Raw genomic sequence first — 26,416 nt, forward strand, 5'->3', positions numbered from 1 at the left:
TTTCTCCCTTTTCCTCTGTCCATCCATGATGGACCTAGATCTCCTTTGGACTGTTCAGAACGCTTGTCCTGCCTGATTTTAACAAGTCCTCCAGACTCCACAATAACTTCGGCTTTCTTCCTGATCTCACTTATTACCTCTGTTAGGATGATTTAGGAAAGTGAGCTATATTCTATGGTTTGTAAGCCAGACACTTAACAGAAATGTCTAGGCTGACTTTGTGCTTGAATTGCAAAGCTTTACTTTATACCTCTAGAATAATAGTTTTTCAGTTCCTTCCCTGAATGCAGCATTGCATATAGGCCCTCATCCTTTCCTAATAAGCTCTTCCAGAAGTTTCTCAGCCAGTTTTCCTTCCTGAGCACATCACTAAACGTTGCTACTAGGATAGTCTTCATGAAGCAAAACAACCTATAATCATGGCAAAACATTAACATGGATGGACACACGTGTAGAAAGTTCTGTATGACAAAGTCATGCATGCCAACATGGAAAATGTTGTGGCTCCAGTGCAGAAATGTGAAAGGGCATTGGTGGGGTGGGGTGGTGGAGGACCAGGAATGTGGACAGGGTTCACAAAGAAAAAAATTCAGAAGAAGGCATTTCAAAATGCATGAATAATAGTATTTTATGTATATTAAATTAGATCTTCATAAGGCCCAGTGCTCACAACATACTGGTGAAACAAATTTAGTTGTATACTACAGGTGCCACTGAAAACTAATATAGCCCTTTGGGAAAATAATTCTACAATGTGTTTGAAGAGTTGTAGCAAAACTTTTGTCTTTTGACCCAGTAGCCTCAGTTTTAGAAATTTAAGAAAGTAACAAAAAGAAGGAAATAAAACTCTATATAGACAAATGAAAATATTAATGTATGTTAAAAGTGAATGTTCACCAGTAGAGAAATATAAGTACCCACTCTCACATTGTTGTATTTCATTCAGAAAGATAACTGGAAGAATCTGAAGTACATTCATGGTACATTCATTTCTCTGCTTTTCCAGATCTGCTCCACCGTAGGGTATACTAAGGAGAGGGATGCAGACAGTCAACAAGCAAAAGCTTCAAAGAGGACTCTGGTATGGAGCATGGCTGAAGAGGTGGCATGATGGTGACACATGCTCAGGTAGGGTGGTGAGACCTCTCCTGGGAGACCATTGATCTGAGACTTGGGAGCTAAGGAGGATCCAATCAGCAGAGACCTGAGAGAAAAGGACTAGTAACATCGATAGGGTGGGAACTAGTGTGGAGTGTTTAAGGGACAGAGGTAGGCCATATAGCTGGAGATTAGAGAGCAGGATGATGCTTGCTGTGAACTGGGTCTAGGTCAGGCAGCAGCTTGTAGGCCATGGTTCATGGGTGCATCCTAAGTGGTTTATAGTAAGGAAGCATTTGTGTCCTGTTGTGATTCATTTAGCCAGAAAGGTGTGGGGTGTTGGGGGGCCACCTCAGCTGAAGGTGTTGTCCACCTAGGGCTTGCTAAGAGAGGTATCTCTTTCCCAGAAATGGTCCCTGGGCATTGGGAGCCACTTTGTCCAGACATTCTTAGGAGATTATATTTCAAATAGAGGGCAGGGCAGCTAGCAATTGATGCAATTGATACAGTTGTACAAATGGTCAGTACCTTTGTCTTAATATTGGATATCTGTGGTACTTTTGACAACTGCATGGTTCCTCCTGAGATCAGGCTGAGATGAGACGCCTCTGAAACTCCTGTTTTCTTCTACCTCACCCTCCTTCTCCAATCAACTCAGGTTTCCCCTGTTATTATAGTTATTTCTCCTGATATTATTATTAAATTATTAAGTAGTTGTTCAAAGAAGTTTCTATTCCACAAGTCATATGCACCTTAATATCACTCCTTCCATTGTTCTCCCCCATTTTCCTCCTTCATACCTGCCTTCAAGTTACAAAGTTAAGTTTTTACATAATGTACATTGAATATGATGACTTCATTTGCTCATTCTTCCTCCCTCTACTGATACCACTAATAAATAATCACACTATTAGTAAATCACCTGCACAAGAGCCCTTGTCTTCTAGCAGTGATGATTATTAGACTGTGAGCTCCTTGAGGACAGCACTAGGACTGGCTGGTCTATTCTTAGATGAAAGATGAGTCCTGGGATATGACATGAGCTGAATACTTAAATAACATTATTGTTTATGTGTGTGTGTGTGTGTGTGTGTGTGTGTGTGTGTATACAAGTACTTGTACAAGCATGTGTACATGTAGGAAAGAGGGAAGAGGTAGTAAAACTAGTTAGATGCAATTGTAATTTTTCATGCTTGATGGGACTGTGGCTTAGAATATATTAACTAAGACATCCTTATTAAGCAAAATTTTCATCTTCAGTTCTCACAAACTGCTCGTCCATCAAGAACATTTGCAAGTATCTCTAGGCAGGTGGATATTAAAAAGGATAATGCATTCATTATGGCACATAATGAGAGCAATATATGAAAGATCAAAAGCTGATTAAAATGCCAAGTCTATATGTGATTATTTAGTACAGAAATAATATTATAGAAATGTTCAGTTGGCGTGTAGCTTCATTATCGGAGTTAGTCACAAGTCCTTGGGGGAGAATGTAATTTCTCAGATCTGTTTTATTCAGAGATAAGAGTTCCACAAAAAGTGGAAGTTGGGGCTAGTAAATGCTGATTTGCATGTGTTTCTTGAAGATACTGAGTAGTTTATGTTCTTGCCTTGAAATCTCTTTCAATTGGTCTCGTCTCACTGGCCCTCAAATCACAGTGTATTAATAAACAGGCTGTGACTGTCTTAACATACGCACCACAAGGTGAATACAGTGACAGTGGCACAAGACAAGGAAGCATGATAACCAAAGAGAAGAAAGAAAATGTGTTGAAGAATTATGCTTTCACACAAGTGTTTATATATGGCCAGAATGTAATAAATAACCCAGAAATTTACTTTGAGGATCTGAACTGTCTTCCAAATTGGCAATAGAATCTGTGTCTTAGAAATTCTTGATGATTTACCTTCTGCCTAAGGTAACTTTACTCTGACTTTTTTCTGGGCTGGACAAGGAGAACAAGAGGAGGGAATACCCCTGAAACCTGCCGCAGAACATTTCCTGTAGCACTCAGTGGTCTGAACTCCTCTCAGGAGGCAAAGTGCTCCTGTCTCTCCTTGACTGTGAGGATGCCCTGGTAATCACTTACCTCCTATAGCACCCCAAAGACTACTGGACCAGAATCAGTGTGAGAGTTTTCTTAGATAGCTACAACTTTCCCAGAGTTCCTCAGAAGGGCCACACAGACAATGGAGGGATTGGAGATGATGAGACCATGCTAGGGGTCAGCCTCAAACATTGCCTGGGTTCTGTGGCATAAATTTTTAATCACATGTGGGAATTGCAAGTATTTGGACAAGGGGTAAAGTCTCTGCCTTCCCACTGAAGACACCATTTATTCATTTGCTTAACAGGAAGCCAAACATCACATTCAGGCCCACAGAGCACTGATCATACTGCAGAGATGGAGAGATGGACAGAGGTCCCACCTTCTTGGAGCTCTGTCTGTTCAAAGGTTAAAATAATTAGAGAGCTCTGGATAATACCAACTATGGTGGTCTTACCCAGTCAAACTGGATGAGGAACTCTGTTGGCAAGGCTCTGGCTTTGGTGTGTTTTAAAAGCTGTTAAGTGATTCTATTATGTGGTGGAATGTAAGGATCCAAAGAGATAAATTGCATTCTCCAACAACCATAGTCCCTGTGATCAGGAGCTTGCAGTTAAGGGCTATGGCCTAGATTGTGAGCACAGGCCCTCCAAAATTGTTCTCCTTATTTCCTCGAAGGACATTGAACTGTAGTCTGGATACATTTTTGGTTAACATATACTGGAGCTACTGTAGCCATGGAGGCTAGTACATCCTGTTGCACATAGGAGAGTCCCCATAGCAAAGAATTATACTAGAAAAGCTGATTTAAATTTAAGAGGAGCTGGGCCCTGGTGGTTCATGCTTGTAATCCGAGCTACTTAGGGGGCTAAAATAAATCTGAGGATCACAGTTTGAAAGCCAGCCTAAGCAGACAGATTCAAGAGGCTCCTATCTCCAATCAACCAGCCAAAAGCAGGCATGGAGGTGTGGTTCAAGTGTTAGAGCATCAGCTTTGAGCATAAAAGTTCAGAAAGAGTAAAGCCTTAGGTTCAAACCTCAGTACCAGCAAAACAGTTCTTAGTATAAAACCAAAATGGCAAAAATCTTCCATGAGCTAATTTATTATGTACTTACTATATTCTAGGTACATTATGTATGTTAATAAGAACTAACTACTATTTATTAGGTGCTATCACTCCCCATGATAAGGATGGGAAAACTGAGGCTTTAAACAACTCAGCTAAAGCCACATGTGTACTGGGTGAATGACATGAAGATTTAAACACTAACAGACTTCTAGCCATGCAGATTCTATCTTCTCCTGGGAGTTATCTCAGGCAGAAAAAGAATCAACCTATATGTATACATACATACTCTAATTATTCCTGCCTTTCTTCAGATTTGCTCCTTGAGGAAAACAAATCTAACTCAAGAAAAAATTTATCTTCTAAGCCAGGTGACTAATAGCCATTGACTGTATTTGTGCTGTGTGAGAAGGCTAGAATCCTGGCCATGCACCAAGGAATTCCCAGGGGTGATGATGACGGATGTCGTCACAGCACTGTACAGTTAGCAGTGTCAGGTGGCGCCGTTCAGGTAGTACCTGGCTGCCCAGACTGCTTGTGATAATTCTGTTCTTAACTCTGAGCATCTGTTAAGCGATGATGCAGCAGGCAAGCACAGTGGGGGAATGTCTGCTCAGAGCATGTGAGTGTCTGACTGGCCCCTCACATGTCCTCCAGAAAGGCCTGATGTCCCCAGATCCCCTTTGCTCACTAGCCCTGCCAGTATTGTGCAGAGAGAAGAAGTAGAACAGGACTCAGCAGAGGTCATTTGCCCTCTCTTCAGTGACCTGCCCATGCTCACTGCAGGAGTGAGAGGCTGGCAGCCAATTGTATCTGCTTTTGGGCATCATCTCTCTCAGAACCCATCTTCAGGCCTGAGGCTCTGGAGGGTTGGAGGAGTGCCTGCGATGCTGTAAGGCTCTGTGGCCTGTGGAGGAAGTAACTTGTCTAAAGCCTCATAACTATTGAAAGCCACACACCATATTACTTCTCAAGAGGTCTGTTGTTCTCTAGGATTTTTTCCAGAAGACAAATGGGCTCATTTATGGCATGACTGTAAAATGGGCACAAAGTGTTCATTTGGCCCAAATCTGAGCAGACTGGCGATGCTACTGCCAAATAACTTATAACCCCTAGTCTTTCTCAGTACCCTTTGCATCTCCTACAGAATTACCCACTGCTTTACTTTCTTCAGGCTTCCCTTTGCCTCAGAGAGTGATTTTGCCTCCTGTTTTAGCAGAGAAATTGAAGATGTCAATATGAATTCCCTCATCTTTTCCCTTGTGATCATCATTAGTGCTAATTTCCAAGTACATAGCAAGAGTACACTTCCTGATTTTTATGATGGTGGGGTGAAAAGCATGACTAATTCTTCACAATGAGCAGAAACACCAGACTGTTACTTTCATGTGACTCTCTAGATCTGAATTTTTCTGTGACATGGTAGAAACATTAGATCTGGTAGCTGTTCTATCAACCAGACTTCTTAAATGAAGTATAAGGGTCTAGAAGGTTTAGGGTCCTTGGACCTGCTTCTTACAGAGAGTGGAGGTTTTAAACTTGGAAGTAACTATGGCTAGTATCATGATCATAGTCTCCCAAATCAAACTGTTTTCCAAGATGCCTAAATGAGGCCGGAGCTGTGATTTTTGTTTCATTTAGCCAGTAAAGTGTTCAGGGGACTCCCCAGTTTAGACACAGGTTTTGCTGTTACAGTGTTGGGTTTTCTGTGCTATCTTAGTCCTGAGGTTGCTAGCCTCTGGGGGTGGGTCTGTGTCATGTTCTCCCCATGTTCTCTAACTAGCTGAGCTCAGTTTCTGTAAAGCTCATAGGTGGTGACTAATACGATTGGTTAGATGGAACTAAAGGTTCTTGTTGGGGACATCTTCATACTGTGTGATAAAAGACATGCTTTCTGCTATGCAGTTAATGTTTTCTGTAAAAAAAATAGTCATATGCTTTCTGTGTGTGTGTCCCAGCAATAGACCTTTGCTTAATTTTGTCCAAAGGAGCTCTCTCTCCTTTATAGGTTGAGTTAAGGCTTCTGTTACATGAATCTGGGAATCCTGCTGTTTTTGCCCCTCTGTCTTTTGACAGTTGAACTTAGAGGACTAATGCCTACAAAATTCTCTTGTAGTGATGAGGAGAGTCATCTGATCCTCCTTAAGGCAGATGAGAGGAAGGAGTGATGAAGAGCTGGTGCAGTAGAAGGAAGGGAAAGCATCATCCTCTCAGTCCAGAGATGACAGCACAACAAGAGGAAAGGGAGAGAGGAATGAAAGTGAGGCTTTCATAGATCAAGTTGAATAGAGCACTGAAGGCTGTGTCTAGATTGAAGGCTGTGTCTAGATTTCTGTGGCCAGTCACTGAGCAGTGACTGCATACTATGCACTGGGCTTTTTGTATGAGTGAAATATGGACTCAACTGAATCTAAATTAAGTTCCAGACTCACTCCCTGGATCTTGTAAATTGATGGGCCTGAAAATTCATTAGAGTCAGTATGTGGTAGGAGAAAAGATACTTTAAGAAGGAAAATTTGGGCATGATTCCTGTGGACAGAGATAGAGAGAGATGATGGCAAGGCATTTGTTGTTCAGAAAGGAGGAAGACTGTGCCTGTGGGTTTAGATAGCGAGGAAGCCAAAGTGGTAGGGCTTGTTTCCTGAAGTTGTAGGGCACAAGTAGACATGTTCCTAAGCTTTGGTGAAACCCAGGCTGCAGGAAAGAGTCTGTTTCCTGCTTTTCATAAAATGAGCCTAAAGACACTGTGGCCTGTGAGGATTGGGATGGCTTGAGATAGGGAACAGAAAGGTCCAAAAGTAATATGGACCTTGAAGAAGTAGGAAATCTGTGTGTTAATATCTCCACATTTATACCCACAGGCTGGTGAGGCTGATGAGGATCTCAGATATCCACACCCCCCCCACCCAGTCTCAGCCCTATGGTCTGTATTACTGTCCTACCTTTACTGAAGAGGACGATGAGACACAGAGAAGCTGAGTTAATTGCTCACATTTTCCCACCAGTAAGTGGTTAGACACAGAATTGACCTCTTAGCCCCATCTCCCAAATTTAAAACTTCAGCTAATGTAACTAGCTCAGTTACCCTTAAACTAGAAGTTATGGAGAACAGCATAGACATCTTCACAAGGCTTGTGGGGTTTTGGAGCGGTATTTTAGGCTATATGATGTCTTAACTCAAGGGAACATTTCAGCATTCTCTGGGGACTAATGAAGCACAAATTAGGGCATGTCTCCAAGGGTTGGAAGGAACCCCAAGATCCCAAGTGGCGGTTATAACTGAATCACAGCAAGGATTCCTCTGGGAACTATAGAGGCCTTATGATTTCTAGAGCATTTCCTCTTGTTTGAAAGTTCTTGACAACTCTGTGAAGCAAAAACTCAAGATCCATTTTACAGGTACAGAATGAGGCTCAGAGAGCTTTAATGACTTGCCCAAGACCACATGGTTATTGTACAAATCAGGCTATCACTGTAGTCTCCTGATGCTCAGGTCAGGATCCTTTCCTCTATCCTACGTTCTCCCATGAACCATCATGGGACACTCTTCTACATCTAACAAAGGCTGACATTATGACCAAGCTGCCAGAGCACCAGACACTAGGATAGAACCTAAAGAAAGCCTAACATTTACATGAAAGGCAGAGGACAGGTGTGGTAACAATCACCAGACAGCAGCCACCACATTCAGATCCTGATGTGTACATGTGTGAATAGATGTATGTACACACACATATCGTATATAAAAGACAAGGTATTTGTACAGAGACCCTAATGCTAGTCTTTGTGCTACTCAAAAACACAGGGTTAAATTATTCCCGTACAAGTATGCTAAAGTTTATAAATTAAAAATAGAATCTCATTACACTTAATCCTTAAAATATCAAGTATTTTCATTGGTCATTTCTGATAGAATAAATGTCAAGGAAAAGCATGATTTTTTTCTGCTTTCACATGATGGTGTACGTAGTTTGAGAGAATCTATTCACTGGAGGTCTTTTAAATGAGCAAGGATTGCGTTTATGCAGGTCATTTATCATCTTTCTACTTATACATGGCAGTAGACACTTGACATTCGTGATAAGTATTTCCTGAGACATTTATGACTCCCCTAATTGGAAGGTACCACTAGAGCAAACGATTTACCTCATAAAACCTTTTTATTCTGACCCATACTGTCATGTTTCTGGAGGGCTTTACTTTTTCATTTGCTCATTGTCAGGGCCATTTTTCACTTAGTAATTGATAATGAGAGGGAGTATGTACATGTGAGAAAGTGGCTAGACTTTTTTTGGACTTACTGAGTAGGTAACTCTACCCCAGTGGTAGTTTGCAAGATGATTTGATGTTTCAGAAAAATGGTCAAGGCCTATAAACTGTTGGAATTGCTTATAAATAGCCAAAACTGTGACTGTAGATCTTCACATAGCAAGCATCGCTTGTTCTCTGGAGTTTCAAAAACATCTTCACCTTCTGCTATGCCAGCAGGCAGGAATATTCTCTGGCTGGGGCAAAGAAGGAGCTATTGTAGTTCTTGAACTCAAGCTCATCTGTACCAATGCCACAAAGCCTCTACAGCAGGGCTTCCTTGAGCCCAGGGGTGTAGAGTCTCAACATTCTCCAGGACTCACTGCTGTGTTTTGGCTAAAAAGAGAAATTCAGGAAGTCCTGGAGTTAGGGTAAAAAATCACTCCAGTTTCCCAGGGCTAAGAAAAATAGCATTGAACTTGAATTCTAACTTCCCTTAGTACCCCAACAACTATGTGTTTTCCAATATGAATCTTAAGGCCCTCCATCGTTTATCAGTTTTATGTTCAGGAGTTAGACTCTTAGGAAAAAGTCCATTTTCCTTAGGATCTGTGATTATAAAAGTAAAAGGGCAGGAAGATTAAAAATAATCAGACTTGGTGGGCTGGGGATATAGCCTAGTGGCAAGAGTGCCTGCCCCGGATACACGAGGCCCTAGGTTCGATTCCCCAGCACCACATATACAGAAAACGGCCAGAAGCGGCGCTGTGGCTCAAGTGGCAGAGTGCTAGCCTTGAGCGGGAAGAAGCCAGGGACAGTGCTCAGGCCCTGAGTCCAAGGCCCAGGACTGGCAAAAAAAAAAAAAAAATCAGACTTGGAAGCCCTCCATAGATGAATTCTACAGATGTATGTCATGTGTGGAAGGCTGATTTACGCTACACAAATTATAATCAGGGAAGTTGAGAGATAGCCAGAACCAGCTTAGGGCCTTAAAAATACCATCAAGTTTTGACCATGTGAATGAACAATCAACAGACCCTGGAAGGACGCTCATCTGCTTTGCTTTGGTGGAAAGCATGCTGGCATTTAAGTACATGATGTTTAGAATGCTTCAGCTTTCCTCAGGATGAATGTTAGCATCTCAGAGTAGATTCTAAAGAATCCACAGTTTGTCCACATTGCAAATACGATTGACATTTTCTCATTAGGACCAAATCTGACCAGCCACCAAAGTATGAGGGCATTAAGTGACAATGGCCATGAAAGACATTTCCATGTCTATTGAGGCAGGGCTAGCTTATTCTCGGCAAAGTACTTGAGCTTCCTATTAAAACCTTTCATATATTTTTTTGAGTGAACTTTCTCTACACCTCTGAAGGCTATGGATCCCACAAATGCTTTACTGAACTATTTTCTGTACAACTAGTCCCAGATGTACAGAGAATGCTTAATTAGTGGCATTGAAGGATGGGAGTGGCATATATCTCATCAAGACTTGCAATTGGCTTGCTTGCTGATGGGAGCTCTCACTGTGACATTGCCCTGCCAGTAGTTTGGAGTCTGAAAACTGTTCTCTAGACTCTAGGCATGTTCACGGACTGACTGGTGATTCTTCTCATTCTCTGGGGTGTGAGGAGTCTAGGTGGGAATGAGTGGTAAGATCTGAACAGCCCTGCAAGACTGGCAGTTCCCTGTCTCGAGAGAATTCAGGCGTCATCACAGTCACCTTGTGGGAACATGAAATATGCATGAGCACAAAGCTAGGCTGGCAGTTTTGCAAGGAGAGGCAGGAATCCAGGAAAGGTGGGGAAGCTTACCTTCTTGACTTCATATTTAATGGCAAGTTTGATCCGGCTCAGACTTGGACGGTGGTGGTCAGACCACACTTGGAAATTCACATCGCCATTTAAAATCGCTTCCACCTCTTCTGTGTCTCGGCACAGGTCCAGCACGCCCACCACAAAATCCTTGCATTGCATAGATAACTTCCTGTAGTCATTCTAACAGAATAAAGAGAAGTCAGGGTGTGTCACACTGAGCCCCACAGAGAGGCTTGCCCAGCACAGCAGTGTGGATCAGCACCTGTCCACCACAACATATGAGCTCACATGTTGCATTGGAACCATACACGAGGTAGGGCTGTTTCTCTTGACAGCCTTGAGGACGTCACCTCTAAGTCAGCATTTGCCAAGATGTGTCCATGGGCTACCTCATCAGTCACCCAGGTAGGGTGCATGCTAAAGTTGTTCATTCTGAGGCCACAGCCCTTCTCACTGAGAATCCTTAGGGGTGGGGCTTGGGAATCTGTCTTTTAAATTTGCTCCCTAAGTGATCTGCTACAGCTCACTCCAGGGTCTTTCAGTTCTATTATAGGAATAATAAGCTTTTATTTATTTATTTATTTATTTATTTATTTATTTATTTATTTATTTACTTATTTAGGTGCTACTTCTGGGGCTTGAACTTGTGCTCTCTTGGCTTTTTCCACTAATGGCTGGTGTGCTCTGCACCTTGAACCACACTTTTAACTTCTGGCTTTTTGCTCGTTAGTTGGAGATAAGAGTTTCCTGGACTTTTCCCCTCTAGGCTGGCTTTGAACCTCTGACCACAGTTTTGCTTTTGATGATCTGAAAAATATTAGTTTGTAAATTATAAGCTTAAAAATCAAATGTCATGAGCTGGGTGCTGATGGCTCACAACTTTAACAACTCAGGAGCCTGAAATCTGAGGATAGAAATTTGAAGCCACCCTAAGCAGGAAAGTCTGTGAGACTCTTTGGTCTCCAGATAATCACCAGAAAAGCTAGAGCTAGAGCTGTTGCTCATGTGGTATATACTAGCCTTGAGCAAAAATGCTCATGGACAGTGCCTAGGCCCTGAGTTCAAATCCTGGTACCAACACACACATACATAGACACACACTCATACTCAAATGACATTTGCATTTAATAGGCTCCTTTCTTCTAAGAATCCATTTGTGTGGGAAATCAGGACTTCTTAAATTAGTTCCCTGTGGAATAAGCAGTTTTATGCTTTGACCTTTTTGGTTGTTGTTTCATGTTTAAATGAGTTGCTCCTCTATTTCTCTCCTTTTCCCTGGGTCTGTTTCTCTGAATCTCTAACCTTCTTTCTTAGTGATCTTCCAACTTCTCTCTGTCTCTCAAACAGACTGCTTAAATTCCAGATAATGATCCAGAATTTGGTCAAAAAGAATGCTTCATATCACCAGTGTAACACTACTCCTTCCTCAGTATTTTCCCCCAGAGGCCTCCTGTGTTGGTTTCTTAGCTGAAACAAGTCTATTTCAAAGAGCCAGATGTCATTTTCAGTGCTAATCATTGTCAGCAGCTGTCAGACTGGTAAATAGCAGTTGGCAAATATGAGTGCAGTTTCGCTTTTCTGGAACCTGGATTTCTCAGCAAATAGGTGAGAGCCTGGCAAACTGCAGAAGCTCAGCCATTTTCCCAAGTTAATGATTCTTGTCTCCTTCCAGAGCTGCTGCATCAAAATGTCACTTTGCATTACAGAAAGGGTAAATAAATGCTTGTTTGCTGGGAAAGGGAAAGGATCAAAAACTACTTTCAGACAAGAATGGCTGCCCCCTGTTTTTATTTATAATTTAGGTAGAAAAATAGACTTTTGGAAATTCTGAGTAGAAAAATGACTGCTCAGCTCAGGCAGATTTTCACAGGAAAAAAAATTTAGGGAAGGTACTTGGAGTATTGTAGCATTAGTCCCTCAGAACAGGGCTGAGAGGTACATGATGAACTGGGTTCTGCACTTGGCTGAAATATTCTGCAGAGCTGGGATGATCCAGAGGTGGGCTGAGTAAAATGAACAAGGTGGGCCACGCTACTGCAGGGGCCTGTGTTCTAATTCCGGTAACCCTACTATAGCCACTGCCATTTCCCCGAATCTCCACCTCCATCTCTACTTCACTGCCCCTTTCCCAAGAACAAGGAGTCTGCTTGAATGTTATTGTCCATTCTTGGTAAAACAGACCTTATTGGCGGAGCCAAACCTTAGCTCTTGGTGGAAACTTTTGCCTGTAGTTGAATGCAGGGATGGATCCAGGAAGTAGAAAGAGCTGGATTTAGCCCTTTGGGGCCCTAACATCCCACACTGGGAACAAATCAGCCTATATATTTCTAAGAGTAAGAGTTTACACACACCTGGGTTCAGCAATGTGAATCAGAAACTGCTACTCATTAAGGACCGTCACTTCGCTGGTGTGTTTTAGCCATCCTGCCATCAGAATGGACGTATCAGCAGACAAAGAGGGAACTTCTCACCTTTGATATTAGACACTCAGGTTGGAAGGCAGTAAGCCTGTCTACCAGTGGTGGGAGGGGACAGAGTAGTCAGGCATGCCCAGGAGGAGAGGCCATGTACATTGGGTGGTGACAGAAAGGGCAGTGGGCGAATGTCTCAGGAATTATGATAATTATAACTAACTGGCTAACCCCAAGGTCAATGCACTTTCCAAGAAACACACTCTTAAGTCTTTGATGAAAACAGAAGCTCTATATGCCCACATCATCACATATATCTACTGTCATAAATTTGTGCATGTAGTCTTCTTTTTTTTCAGTATGGATTTTGAATTCAGGGCGTTACCATTGGTAGACAAGTGCTGTACTGTTGACTCATAATTCACCTCCAGCCCCTTTCTTTTTATTATGTTTTAGATAAGGTTTTGCTTTTTCTCTGGTCTGGCTTGGACAATAATTTTTGTATTTATGCTTCTACATTGTTGAGATGACAGGTGCACCCCAATGACATGCCCTTATTTTGAAATGGGATCTCATGAACTTTTTGCCTGGGTGGTCTTGAACCACAATCCTCCCAGTCTTAGCTTTTCAAATAGCTAGGATTATTGGCATGAGCCACTATGCTAGTCTTGTGTGTATATGATCTGTATTACCTCTTCTTACTGTAGATGACTGCCTTTGTTCCTCTCTGTCCCAGAACCTCTACTTTCACACTATCAACCTCATATGCCTACCTCAGGACATAGCTCCTGCCTCTTCCTTTCTTTCTCTTGTATTGTTGATTTCTCTTTTCCTTGCTGGCTCAGGATGCAAGCATGCTGTTATTTCCCTTGACTTGACTCTACACTCTGCTTCAATTCCTATTCCAAATTTCTAACAGCACTCTTCAGTAGAGTTGTCCATACACACCATTTACAGTTATCCTCCTGTATACTTTACTGATTCATTTAATAGACTTCACCCACTGACTCTACTGTGACTGCTCTGGTCAAGGTCACAAATTTCTGTTGTTTCTCAGTCCTCATTTCACATGACTTATTAAGAGGTTGGACACAGTGGCCACTCCTTCCTCATTATATACTCTTCACCTGGCCTCAGCAGAATGCACTCTTGTGTGGCTTTTCCTCCTGAATGACTGCTTTGACTATTTTTTACATTCTTTGGTGATTCATTGTCATTTCTCTCTATCTTAATGTCCCAGAAGATGTACATAGTCCTCAGAAGTCTGTTTTATCTATTTATACTCACTGCATTACTAATCTTATCTAGTGTCATTGCTTTCAGCACCACTCACACACATGCTGGTGAATCTAAAATTTTTTATCTTTAATCTTATCAGCCTTATCTGAATTCGAGATTCACAATCCAATTGCCAAATTGATATTTCTACTTGAACGTTTAGCAGGCACTTCATATTTTACAACACAACTCTTTTTTAATGACTTTTATTTATTTATTTTAATATTTATTTATTTATTTATTTTTTTGGCCAGTCCTGGGCCTTGGACTCAGGGCTGGAGCACTGTCCCTGGCTTCTTTTTGCTCAAGGCCAGCACTCTGCCACTTGAGCCAGAGTGCCACTTCTGGCCATTTTCTATATATGTGGTGCTGGGGAATCGAACCCAGGGCTTCATGTATACAAGGCAAGCACTCTTGCCACAAGGCCATATTCCCAGCCCCTACAACACAACTCTTGATCTAGCCTCCTCCACATATTAAACCTTTCCTTTATTTTCAGTTAGTCTACACAAAGAAATCTTGCATTTATCCTTTATTTATATCTTTTTTCATAACCCACATATAATTTGGCACTTAAAATATGCCAAAATATATGTTTCAGTACGCTGACTTCTTTTTCCTATCTCTACTATTTCTACTTTGGACCATACTATCATCATCACTTTCTTGAACTGACACACGAATGTTAACTCTCTGATTTGCCCATGTTTGTTCAGTTGGAGGGATAATTAGATATATCATGGCTCTGATTTCTCGAACCATCCTTATATTAAAAACATAAAGCCCTCCTTAGTCAACTTTTTCTTATCATAATTAAATATCCAACTCAGACCAAGTTTATAGATAGGCATGTTTCTCTCATAGTTCAGCATAATGCAACTTTTTCTTTATTCATCATTTGATGTACTTTGTTATAGTAATTGTCATTTGATGTACTTTGTTATAGTAATTGTTCATGTTACCTATCAGAATATAAGCTTTTTAAGGTGTGGCCTTTTTTTTCTATTTTGTCCACAAATGTATCCTAAAATATTAAACTACTTCATGAAACATGATAGGCATTCAGCACATACTTGCTGAATTAATTACAGTCAACTTTTCTAACAATCTAGCTACTAAGTGATAGCACATTTGAAATAGGTTGGTTGTACCCAAACCATGTTGTCTTCCTTTTCCTCCTTTGCCTCTTGGATCAGCATGATCCTTTGTACTTAGTACACTCTAAAATTAAGGCTTAGCTGGGGATGACTCTTACTTAATTTGGGGAATAAAGGGTGGGTAGGCATAGATATTCCAGCCCCCACCAGATTCTATAGCACAGGTTTTGAAGTCAGAGGAACCTGAAGTTTAAAATCCCACTACCTGCCAGTATAACTGTGAAAGTGAGCAAGCTGGTTCACTATTTCATGTCTCAGCTTTCAGTTTGTACTAATACACACATTAAACAATCATTGGGAGAACACTGCCAAACAATGTAAAGTGCTTAGTACAGTTAATTATCAAAAATATATATAATAAAAACTTTAAAACTAAGCTTGCAAATGACCATTTTAATTGTTTTTAACCTCATCTTAATCCTAAAACCAACAGCCAACATTTTCCCCCTTGTGTTTGTTATTTACTAGAACAAGAACAAGATTGGCCATATGTAAGAAGTGAACTCAAAATTCCAGAGGAACTGTTTTTTTCTCACACTAAGCACTAAACAAGAATCTGAATCTGAATACTTCTGTTTATCTCTGATGATTACACTAGTCCTTTTAGGTTAGTAACTCCAGTCACAAAAGCAGTTAACAGTGTTAAGCCTGTCACATCTGACAGTCAGATTGGTCAGAATGGTGGTATGCACTTGGCTGAGGCCCTTAGAGGAGTGGACCCAGTGAACACTGTGGTTCATTAGAGGAGGGGTTAGCTTTGTGTCCACAAAGAGCTTTCTCACTTGGACAAAATGTATTTGTCTTTCTGAGGAGGAATAGGATGAGCAGTCAAAGAAAACTCTTTCCAGTCTGTTCATGCTGATGACATTCACTCAGCCATCAACTAGGGTGTAAGAACATGGACCTTGCTGTCCGTCTTAGTGAGCTGTGGGGAGAACTGCATATGCCATGGCTTTGTATCCTGTCAGTACACGCACTATTCTGTTCTTTAAAGAAGTAAAGAGGGGCTGGGAACGTGGCTTACTTGTAAAGTGCTTGCCTAGCATGCATATGGGTAGAACAATATAGTCTACAACCCTTTGAGACTGGCTTTTTCTCTTAGCATTTCCGTGCATTTTGTTGCATGCATTAAAAGTTCATTTCTTTCTATTTTGTGTATACTATATGGTTGTACCACAGCTCGTGTTTCACTTATTGTAGGTTACTTGGTTGTTCCTAGTTCTTGGCAATAAAAAATACAGCTTAAAAAATTCCTAATTCTTTAGAGTAAATACCTAGAAGTGGGATTGCTTAGTATGTAGCAAATATACATTTACTATTTCCTGTTCCTTTTGGAATACGAATACCATTTTACTTTACTACCAGCAAATCATGAAAACTCCAATTATGCTCTAGTCTTGGTAGTACTGAGTGCCATCTTTTTTTCTGTGTCATGGTATCTCATTCAGATTAAGAATAAATTTATTAATAGGGCTTGGAGCATTGCTCAAGTAATAGAGTGCTTGCCTAGCGATTGTGAATTTCTTAATTCAAACCTCAGTAACCACAAAAAAGAAAAAGAAAAGAAAACTTATTCATATGTATTAGAAATTCTGCCAGCACTTTTTTTTGGTAAAGGTGTTCAGCCTATAAATCATGTTAGAGAGAATGGACTTTTTAACTTTCTTGAGTCCTCCAAATCATGAACTGGATATGTAATCTCCATTTGTTTAGGCATTCTTTGATTTCTCTTGCCGGTGTTTAAAAATTTTCAGCATACATGTTTTACATATGTCTTATAAGATTTATATTTAAGTATTAAAATTTTCAGTTATTTGCAACATTTTAATTCCTTTTGACAGTTCATTTTATATAAAAATATAATGGATCTTTTTGTGTGTCTTGAGAATTTTCTAATCTTACTTATTGATGTTATAGTGATTGATTATAGAGATTTTGCATATAGACAAATCTGTCTAAAAGGAAAAGAAATAAAATGACTGAACAAAGTTCATTTACCTTTATTTGAAACTCACAAAATATTTTTAGGAATAAGATGTTGCCAGAAATTTTTGTTCACTGATTTCAGCCCCAAATGGATTATATATAGTCAACACATTAGCAGATTTTAGAATATTCATCTACCATTTATTACTTGTTCTTTATTCAACCCAGATGTTAACTAAAATTCTTTAGTTTTCAACTAGCCCAGAATATTCATTTTGTCACTTATTTTCATTACTTATCCCTTTTCCTCTATCCTTCCTCCCTCCCTCCCATTCTTCACTCCCTTCTTCCCCCCACTAATTTTACAAGCTCATTCATGATTGAGATGACTTTCTGTTCCTAACACAGAGGAGACAAACCGATACCATCCAACAAAATACATTGATTCTTTGAACTACATTTGGTACTGAGGCTATATTTTGACAGCATCAATTTAAGGAAATTATTAGTTTTCTTGCTTCTGATGAGGAACCCTAACTGTCAATTTTGTTAAAGTTAAATCAAAAGAGAGAAGCCCATTACCTTGATAGGTCATAAGTTAAATGAATTTCTCAGGCAGATGCTGTGGAGACACCCATATAGCACAAGGTAATTAACACTCATTCCTCAATGGAGATCTTAGAAATTAAAATGAAAAAGCATTAGAGCCTTCTTCTCTTCTTCCCTGTAGGGATCTAGTTATAGGGAAGGAATGTTTATTCAAAGTTTCAACTGCAATACAAAAGGAGATAAGTCAACAGATGGGTCATGTTGTAAACCTGGGCAGTGTTTGTGCTTTTGATATTTACACTGACTTTAAGAAATGGTTACCATAACATTTCACAATACATAGTCATTCAGTGGTCACAACAGTCTTATAAAGAAGAGTATCATTATCTCTATGACTTAGAGCTCACTCCTGAATTTTGAAAATTGGAGGTCATTGGTCACAGTGATTGGAGGAGTTGGGGAACATGCAGAGATTAAGAAAGAATGGGTCCAGCTACATCAGTTCTGCTCCATGCCCTACACTGAGGGTACAAGTTAGTTCCTGTTTGTCAGTGCCATGAATGCAGTCCTCAAAAAAGAAAGTATGGGAATTGAGAAGAGGTATTAGAGCCAGTGGGAAAATGGTTCTTTTGAGTTTTATTGCAAAGGTGAGAAGAGAAATGGACATGTAAGCTGATGTGAGAAGTAGCATCAAGGAAGAAGCTTTTCTTTTCCTCCCTTCCTCCTTCCCTCCCTTCTTTTTTCCTTCACTCCAGTTTCCTCCCCTCCCTTTCTTCCATCCCTTTTTCTTCCTTCTCTCCCTTTTTCCTTCTCTTTCTTCCTTTCTTCTTCCTCCTACAGGAAAACCATCCTATTTCATATGCTGATGGTGATCACAATAGTAGATTCAGTACCACATAGGAGAGTAGGTTGAATGTAGGGTGTAAATGGAAAAATAAACTTATATACAATCACATATGATTTATCTGTAGTAGCAACAGGGAAGGCCAGTTTATTGGTGAGGTAGCTAAGTAGGTGAATATGCTGATGGTAGGTATCAGTACATATTTTCTATTTTATTTTTTCATCCACATATAAACAAAAATTATTAGTTGGCAGCAAAAGGTGGTAGAGCTTTAAGGAGAGGTCTGATGCAGTGTTTTAGGAAACTATAAGAATGAATGGATTAGGGAGACAGAATATGATTTTGGGAAAACAGTAAAACCACATTTGAGATCCATGGCCATAAATTTAGGACAAGGCCAGTTGATGTGGTAATCTTTTTCTAACCATTCACCATCTTAGGGATTGTGATTTTTCAGAGTGCGACAAATCAAGCTTGGACAAAGGAGGTAAGAATGGGAAGGAATGATTATAATCATGGAATTGAAGCTGACATGAGAGGGGAAGGGACTTGGAGGGTGAGATTCAGAAAATGGTTAGATCAATGAGTTGAGATCCTGTAGGAAGACAAGAGATGACAGAGTTGGAGTTTAGGGATCTGGAAACATTGGGGCTAGTAGTCAGAGTACAACGTGCAATGCTTAGCTTACAGGGGGTTGCATTTATTGATCTTGTAGGTACAGGTAGGCTTCATGGTAAATAGAGAAAAGTAGAGAGTATGATCAATGCAGGAGGTGAGTCCATATAACTGAGTCAGGGTGTTGGAACTATGATGTATGCGCTTATTGAAAGGCCAAGAATTGAAACAGCAGGAACTGAAACCATGGGGAAGTCACCGTGAGTGACCTACAATTATTGGCTGTAACAATGAAGGATGCAGAGTGATAGGATCTGATGAAACTCCATCCAAAGATGGAACTTCTTAATGGGGAGAAATAGAGAAAGGTCTAGAAGTGTCTAGGAATAGCTTGGAGGAAGCTAACTCTGTTTCCAGGCCAAGTTCTGTGCAAACTACAGGAACAAAACCACCCCAGCTTGGTGTCTACAGGGGGATGAGGGATCAGTCTTTAGAAAAAGCAAGGATGCCAGGCATCTCTCACGGAAGGAATCAGTGACAAGGGACTTTGCTGAAGGGGGAAGATAAAGTGAAGGGTAGGATCTGGAGATGAAGAAGAGGAGGGAAGAAAGTGGAGTGGGACTATCAAACTGAAGAGTTTTTGCATGACAAAGGACATAGCTAGGAAGATAATAGAAAGCACACAGAATAGGAGATTTTTACCAGCTATGTATCAGAAAAGGGCCTCATATCTATAATATACTCAGAGCTCAAAAAATTAAACCTCCCCAAAACAAGTCCTTAGTGAAACAACAATCCAATTAATAAATGGGCTAAGGACTTAAAAGAGAGACTTCTTTGAAGAACTAAGAATGGCCAATAGACACATGAAGAGATGTTCAACATCTCTGGCCATAAAACAAATGCAAATCAAAACAACATTAAATTCCACTTCATCCAGTTAGGATGGCCATTAACAACAGATGCTAGCAGGGATATGACCAAAAGGGAACACTACTACACTGTTGGTAGGAGTGTAAACTTGTTCAACCACTCTGGAAAGTAGTGTGAAGGTTCCTCAAAAGACTAAACATGGAACTTCCCTGTGGCCTAGCAATCCCACTCCTGGGCATCTATCCAGTTGACCACAAATCAGGCTACACTAAAGCCACTAGCATGACCATCTTCACTACAGCATTCTTTACCATAGCCAAGCTATGAAATCAACCCAGATGCCCCTGAGTGGACAAATGGATTAAGAAAATGTGGAATTCTATGCTTCCATCAGAAAGAATGAAATTGCCCCATTTGTAAGGAAATGGAAAGACTTGGAAAAAATATATTAAGTGAAGTAAAAGCAAGCTATCCCCAAAGAAACATAGATTGCACAGTTTCCTTCATTTATAATAATTAAAATGTGCCTATAAATCTACAAGTAAACCCAATGGATAGTAAAAGACAAATAATTGCACCTGGACATAATTAATTAGACAACAGTCTAAATATTCACATGGTGAGAACATAGGAGGATATTCTTAGGAGAGGTTCACAAGGGCTCAATAGCTATGTGACTATGATCATATAAAATGATGCTTATTAAAATGAACTCCAAGAAATGGAAGCCCAAGTTTTTTATTGCATGATTTGTAGTTCTTTTTTTGTTTGTTTATTCCCCTCTGTCACTGTTTTTTATTTTTGTACAACTTGTTGGGCAGGGAAACCAAGAGGGAACAAAACTGGGAGAGAATGAGGGAGGGGATGATACTGCTCAAAAGGAAATGTACCCATTACCTGACTTGTGTAACTGCAGCCCCTCTGTATGTCACCTGTACAACTAAGTTAAAAAAAGAAAGTGGAGTAGGGAATTTAAGGAGCCCTCTGGCAAATCAAGAAGTGGCTCTAAGGGAGACAGTGATCTTGGAGACCGAGATTTCCTATGGCAATGACATAGAGAAGCCTAGTTCTGTGGTGCTGTGAGGCCCAGGCAGATGAAGTAGGTAGCACAGTGCTGGGCATGCAGGTGACAGGTCTTATTGTTTAGCTAGCACTGGCCTTCACCCATGCAGTCTGTCCTGGTGTATTTCCTTTTGCATATGCTTCACTTGGTGGAGGGATGAGAAAACACTGTATGTTAAGATTTAACACATGTATGAATTCTTATGAATTATAACTAAAATCACTGATGTTCATTATTGACAGAAAAAAAGTTGAAAAGCTTCATTCCATGCTAGTTTCCATCCATAGAATCAGCTATCCCATTAACCTTCAACATATCAGTGAATCCATTCTCTAAAGGATCCTCAAGGCAAATATCTTTCAACACTGAGCTCCAGTTAAGAACATAGATGCAAGAAAGGGAGTTCAGATTTAGTATATGATAGTCTTTCCTCAGCCAGATTTAGAGGCCTTGAGGGTGGGAAAGAGGTAGAGATGGCATCTTATCCAGTTACACCCCTCAAAGATCCAATCCCCCAATTTTGCCACTGGTTATCTACTGCCATTCTGAGTTCATTTGCTCTCTACAGAAAGCCTTTCTTTATTCAGGTCAAATGTACTCCCTGTGTTTTCCAAATTTGGCTGTGTCCTAAGTGTTTCAGGATTTGGGAAAGATGAGTGAGTAAGTGACTGCATGGGAATTTATGTTCTACTCTGGGTTCTTGGAATGCCAAAGAATTCTGGGAAATTGTGCAAGTAGGTACATGTATGCATACGTGTGTGTGTGTGTGTGTGTGTGTGTGTGTGTGTGTCTGTGTTGAATTTTAGACTCCCAGGCCTGTCAAGTGAGGTGTTTTGTTTTTTTTCTCCCTGTGAGAAGATGTCTGGGTAGCCTAGGTTTGGACACCCAGCTCTGCTGCATACTGGCTACGTGATTTTGAGGGTATAACTTATATCTTCTGTGCATTCTAGTTAGGACACACATACAATTGTTGCAAGGAACAAACCATGAAAGACAATCAGATAAATTGCTTAATGCAGTAAGTGACAAGAATTGGCCAATATTACAACAATCTTGAAGCTTAGTAGAAAACATGAACATGGATAATTGCCTACTTTGGTGTTGATCTTCAAGTGCCTCTTCTAATAAAGTTGACAAATTCCCTCATTATATTCAGTCCTCCAGCTTCATTCCATGTGATCCCTCAGGTAGGAAAGCAACTGGTGGGACAGGAGCTTGGAGCCTGGGGTTCAGGGAAGATTTCTGATGACTCAGTTCAGGCACAGGCCAGTGGATGTGGAGCACTGGGTCCCAGGGGCCACTGTGCTGCCCTCCCCCACTAAGCAGCACCGCCAGTACCTCTGTGGACCCTGGTTTCCCACTGGGTTTTGGTTTAGTTAATTGGCAGCTACTGCCATTGTGAGGAGCTCTGAGCACATCAACATGACATTTGTGAAATCCCAGAAGTAATGGATGGCTCTGCCTGCTGATTCTCTAGCAGGATCCCTCTGTTGGATTCAGAGTTTGGCCTAGGGACAGAGACTATCTTTCAAGGAAACAACTGAAGTATTCCATTAGAAAAGCAACCATTAAATCCACTAATACAACAAGTATGATGCTGAATACCTGCTATGTGCCAGACACTGGAAATGTAGTCCTTGTCCTTGAGGGGCTGTGGGTATTGCTAGACAGTATATAAACAACCAGTTGAATACTATGGGTAATGTATATGGCTAAAGACAAGGCTAGGGCATACTTGAGTGTAGGTATCAGGGTGCTCCCAAATGGAGGGCCAAGGCAGGTACAAGGAGAGGTAGCACGGAGTGAACGTTCCACAAAAAGGGGTGTGCAGTTGCAAAGCTGGCACAAGGAAGGAGCGTTCATTCATGTGTGGATCTTAGTTGACTTTCACCAGAGCATGATTGTGTTTGGGGCATGAATATTATTCAACATGTCACACAGTTCCTATAATCAAGCAAACATAAATGTGCTTATGTTCCTGGAGAGAAATTCATGTATATTCTCTGCATATCTGTATCCAAAGTAATGCTGCTGCTTGGTTTTCTGTTGTGCTTCCCTGAAGAGCCTCTCCTCAGCTTTCCACTTTTCCTGTTGGATCCACAGTAAACCCAAACTATGAGGCAGATATGCCTATGTGAGCTTTGTTACATTTCTAAACTACACACAGTTACACACACACCTCACATCAACCTTTTTCTGATCTCATGATTTTTTACTGGGAGGTTTGATACTTTCTTTGTTGGTGCACGTCTCCCACCAGCCCCCTGTGGCATCACTGTATTCCCAGGTAAAGTTCTGGTAGTGAGTGGGGAAGAACTTCCCCCACCCCTGGAGTGCTCCGAAGACTCTGGCATCTCAATCCTCAAGTGCACAGAAAAGCAGAGCATGGCAGGATGAACAGTGTTGCTTGTGCCAGCTCAGTCCCTAAGGGGGAAGCACAGCAATTGCTGTTCGTAGAGCTCTGTCTTTTAGAAAACACATTTGGGGGGAGGCAGCGGAGGGGGGGCTCTGTCTTGTTGGAGCTGAAACATACAATATAGCTGCACAATTGTGCTAAATTAAAACATTTTTTCCTGGGTCTTTCCAAAGTTTTTATACACAAAGCACACAGCAGCCATATCAACTCATTGATTGGTTCATAGGTAATCTTATGTATTCATTTATTTACTCATTAGCAAAAATGAGAAGAGCACACATGGTATGCTGTGTTCTTTATTGGGGCCCCAGGAGTAGAATGGAGAATGGAGTGGGTATATCCGCACTCATGGAGCTGGCAGAGTAGAGGGGAAGTGCGTGATGAAAGTGCTACAGTAAGGCAGGATGATGCTCTCTTCTTTTTGTGTAAATTATACCTGAGTTCTTTTACATCCAGCCTCTCAGTAACTCCTGGGAATAATTCCCTCCAAACAAACCCAGTTGGATGGCTGGGTATCAGACAGTCAGCTCAGGTCTTGAGTGACTTCCAGGAATCTGCCCTTGCAATATTCCAATTCAGTAAGTGCTGACTGAGTTACTTGTGTGCCAGAAGCAGTGCCTTGCACTGAAGATGCTAGGAAGGGTAAGATTGGGTTTCTGCTTGCCCATAGGGAAAATATGACATAAACTGATTTTAAATTTATGTGATGATTTTAGTCCTTCATCCAACGGATAGGGAGGATCCACTGTGTGCCAGCTACTGACTTGTAAGCCTTTGAAGTAGAGCCCTTTGGGGGAAAGAGCCACCTACTGGTGTGAAGGTTATATTTGACTGTTGGGGGAGAGGCTGCAGGAGGGGGTTGCTCTTTTAGATGGTGAAACAGGAACTCCCCGAGGAGGTGATTTTATGTGGTGCATTGAAGGAGTAGAGGGAGAGTGTGGCTTGAACCAGAAGAGTAAGTAGGGAGATGAGAAATTAGAATTCTGGGTGTCTTTGAAAGATAGAGCCAAGAGGATTTGTTGATTTGATGTATTGGATATGAAATAAGAAAGAGAGAGGGGAATCTGAGATTTCTCAATCTGAGATTGAGAAAGGAGGAGATTAAGAGCATCTGTGAAATCAGCACTAGACTAGATCATTGTTTAGTAAACACTTTGTCCTCTCCTTTTTGTCTCTATGAGAACAACTTTTTTCCTTCCCCATTGATATTGGTGTTGGGTGTAGCACTTGTTTTACACAGTGACGTGTGGGTGAAAATAATAACCTGGACTTTGAGAGGCATCATGTATTTCCCGCTAGCCTTGAGAGCTTCCGATCACTGCCAAGAGATTGTGTACCACCTCTGTCAACCCACTGTGGGCCCCAGAATGGGAAAAGTAGCACAGCCTTCTCCATAGACTCCCAGTAGCTTAGATAGTTGGATTCTGAGGTAGACTACCTTATTATGGGAATAACTGGTGATAAAGGGACAGAGGTAGACTCAGTGCTTTGGGACATCAACATCAAAGACAGGATCTTAGCACAATCTGGAGAGTCCTGGAGGTTGTGCTGGCAGAAATAAGTAATTGCTGAGTTGTCAAGGCTTAATCAGTATTTAGTTCGAGGTGGGGGAAGTCATACTCAAGCCATGCCATAAACCAGTGCAGAGAAGCAGGAAAGCATGATGCAGGATTTGGCAGGGACTATGAAAGGGGAGTCAAGGTGACAGAAGATGACTTTGGAGAAGTAACTAGGAAGTGGATTATGGAGAGATTTGTACTATTTGAAATGTATTTGAAATGTATTTTATCAACTAGGCTGTGGGGACCACTAAAGCCTTTTAGTGGGAGAAAGTAAAGGTCTGATTTGCAGCTAAATGTGATTCTTTTGTCTCCCTGTAGAGGGCAGTTTCTTTGTGGTGGAAGGATGTGGCCTGGAGCATACAGCTTGCATCTTTCATAATCACCTGGTTCTGTATAGTCAGTGTCTGTAAGGCTGCAAGGATGATGGATTGGGAGATGGATTTAAGGTACAGAGAGGAAGTTCAGTATGTAGCATGTTTGGGATATAGCACTGAAAGGAGTTTTCCTAACATGTTAAGGTCTGATGGTGTTATAGATTATCTCTCTTCTATACAAATTCATTTTCTATATTCATCACATATTATCAGTATAACCAGAAAAAACATTTTGGATATTTTTATAGCGTTTAGATCTATCTTGTTTTTCCTTGGGTGAAATTTTGAGATGATTAGCCACCTTTGATACTCTTGCAGCCTGGATTGCTATTTACTGTACTTAGTATTGGATAACTTTGATTTCTTACCCCTCCCCCAACTAAATTGAATGAAAGCCCAAAGAGTTTCAGAGCTAATATGGCCTGTGCATCTTATTTGTACTAAGTATATATTTTGAAAACATTTCAGAGAAACAGTAATTTGGAATTGGCCTCACTAGATAACATATCCTTCTGGATTATCTCATGACTCACCTGATTAGAGATTCAGAATAGGAAATGTGCATGAGATTCATCTCTAAGAGTAATTGAAGTACAGAGTATGTGTAGAAGTAAATTTTAAGAAATTGCCTATGATTGCTGAAAATGCTATTGATTAAGAGGGTTTAAGAGCAGGATGGAAAAGTAGCAATTAAAAATGTAGACCCTCGCTGATGATAAAAAAAAAAAAAGAACAGAAATCAAGTTAGGAAAATCAGTGCCTATGATTTCTCTGCCCAAAGAGCATACTATACCTTCCTCTTCAGTTCAAAGCCTGGACTGGTGCTCTTCTTTGCCACCTCTAAACACCCTCTCTACTCCTTCTCATGACCATCTTAAAGGTAGACTCAGGACATATTCTTAAGGAGATACACTTTTGTATGCCCTAAACTCTTACTGCTTTTTATTCTTGGTCTCAGTCCAAGAGATTTCTATTTTTAAACTCATAGTTAACTAATCAAATTCCTTTATTTGTATATTTCAACGAAGGGCATATTACTGTAGGACTTAAGAAATGTTGTACGA

At 40.7% G+C, this 26,416-nt stretch overlaps 1 protein-coding gene across 1 annotated transcript in view; it reads right to left on the reverse strand.

Annotated features, from left to right (window-relative positions):
• Positions 1 to 26,416, reverse strand: part of Trpc7 (transient receptor potential cation channel subfamily C member 7) — a 123,934-nt gene that overhangs the window by 71,606 nt on the left and 25,912 nt on the right. The window contains exon 3 of the mRNA XM_048334241.1: positions 10,282 to 10,464. Coding sequence (XP_048190198.1) covers positions 10,282 to 10,464 — 183 coding nt within the window. The remainder of the gene's footprint in view (positions 1 to 10,281; positions 10,465 to 26,416) is intronic.

Source organism: Perognathus longimembris, chromosome 25 (genome assembly GCF_023159225.1).
Source record: "Perognathus longimembris pacificus isolate PPM17 chromosome 25, ASM2315922v1, whole genome shotgun sequence".
Classification (NCBI taxonomy): domain Eukaryota; kingdom Metazoa; phylum Chordata; class Mammalia; order Rodentia; family Heteromyidae; genus Perognathus; species Perognathus longimembris.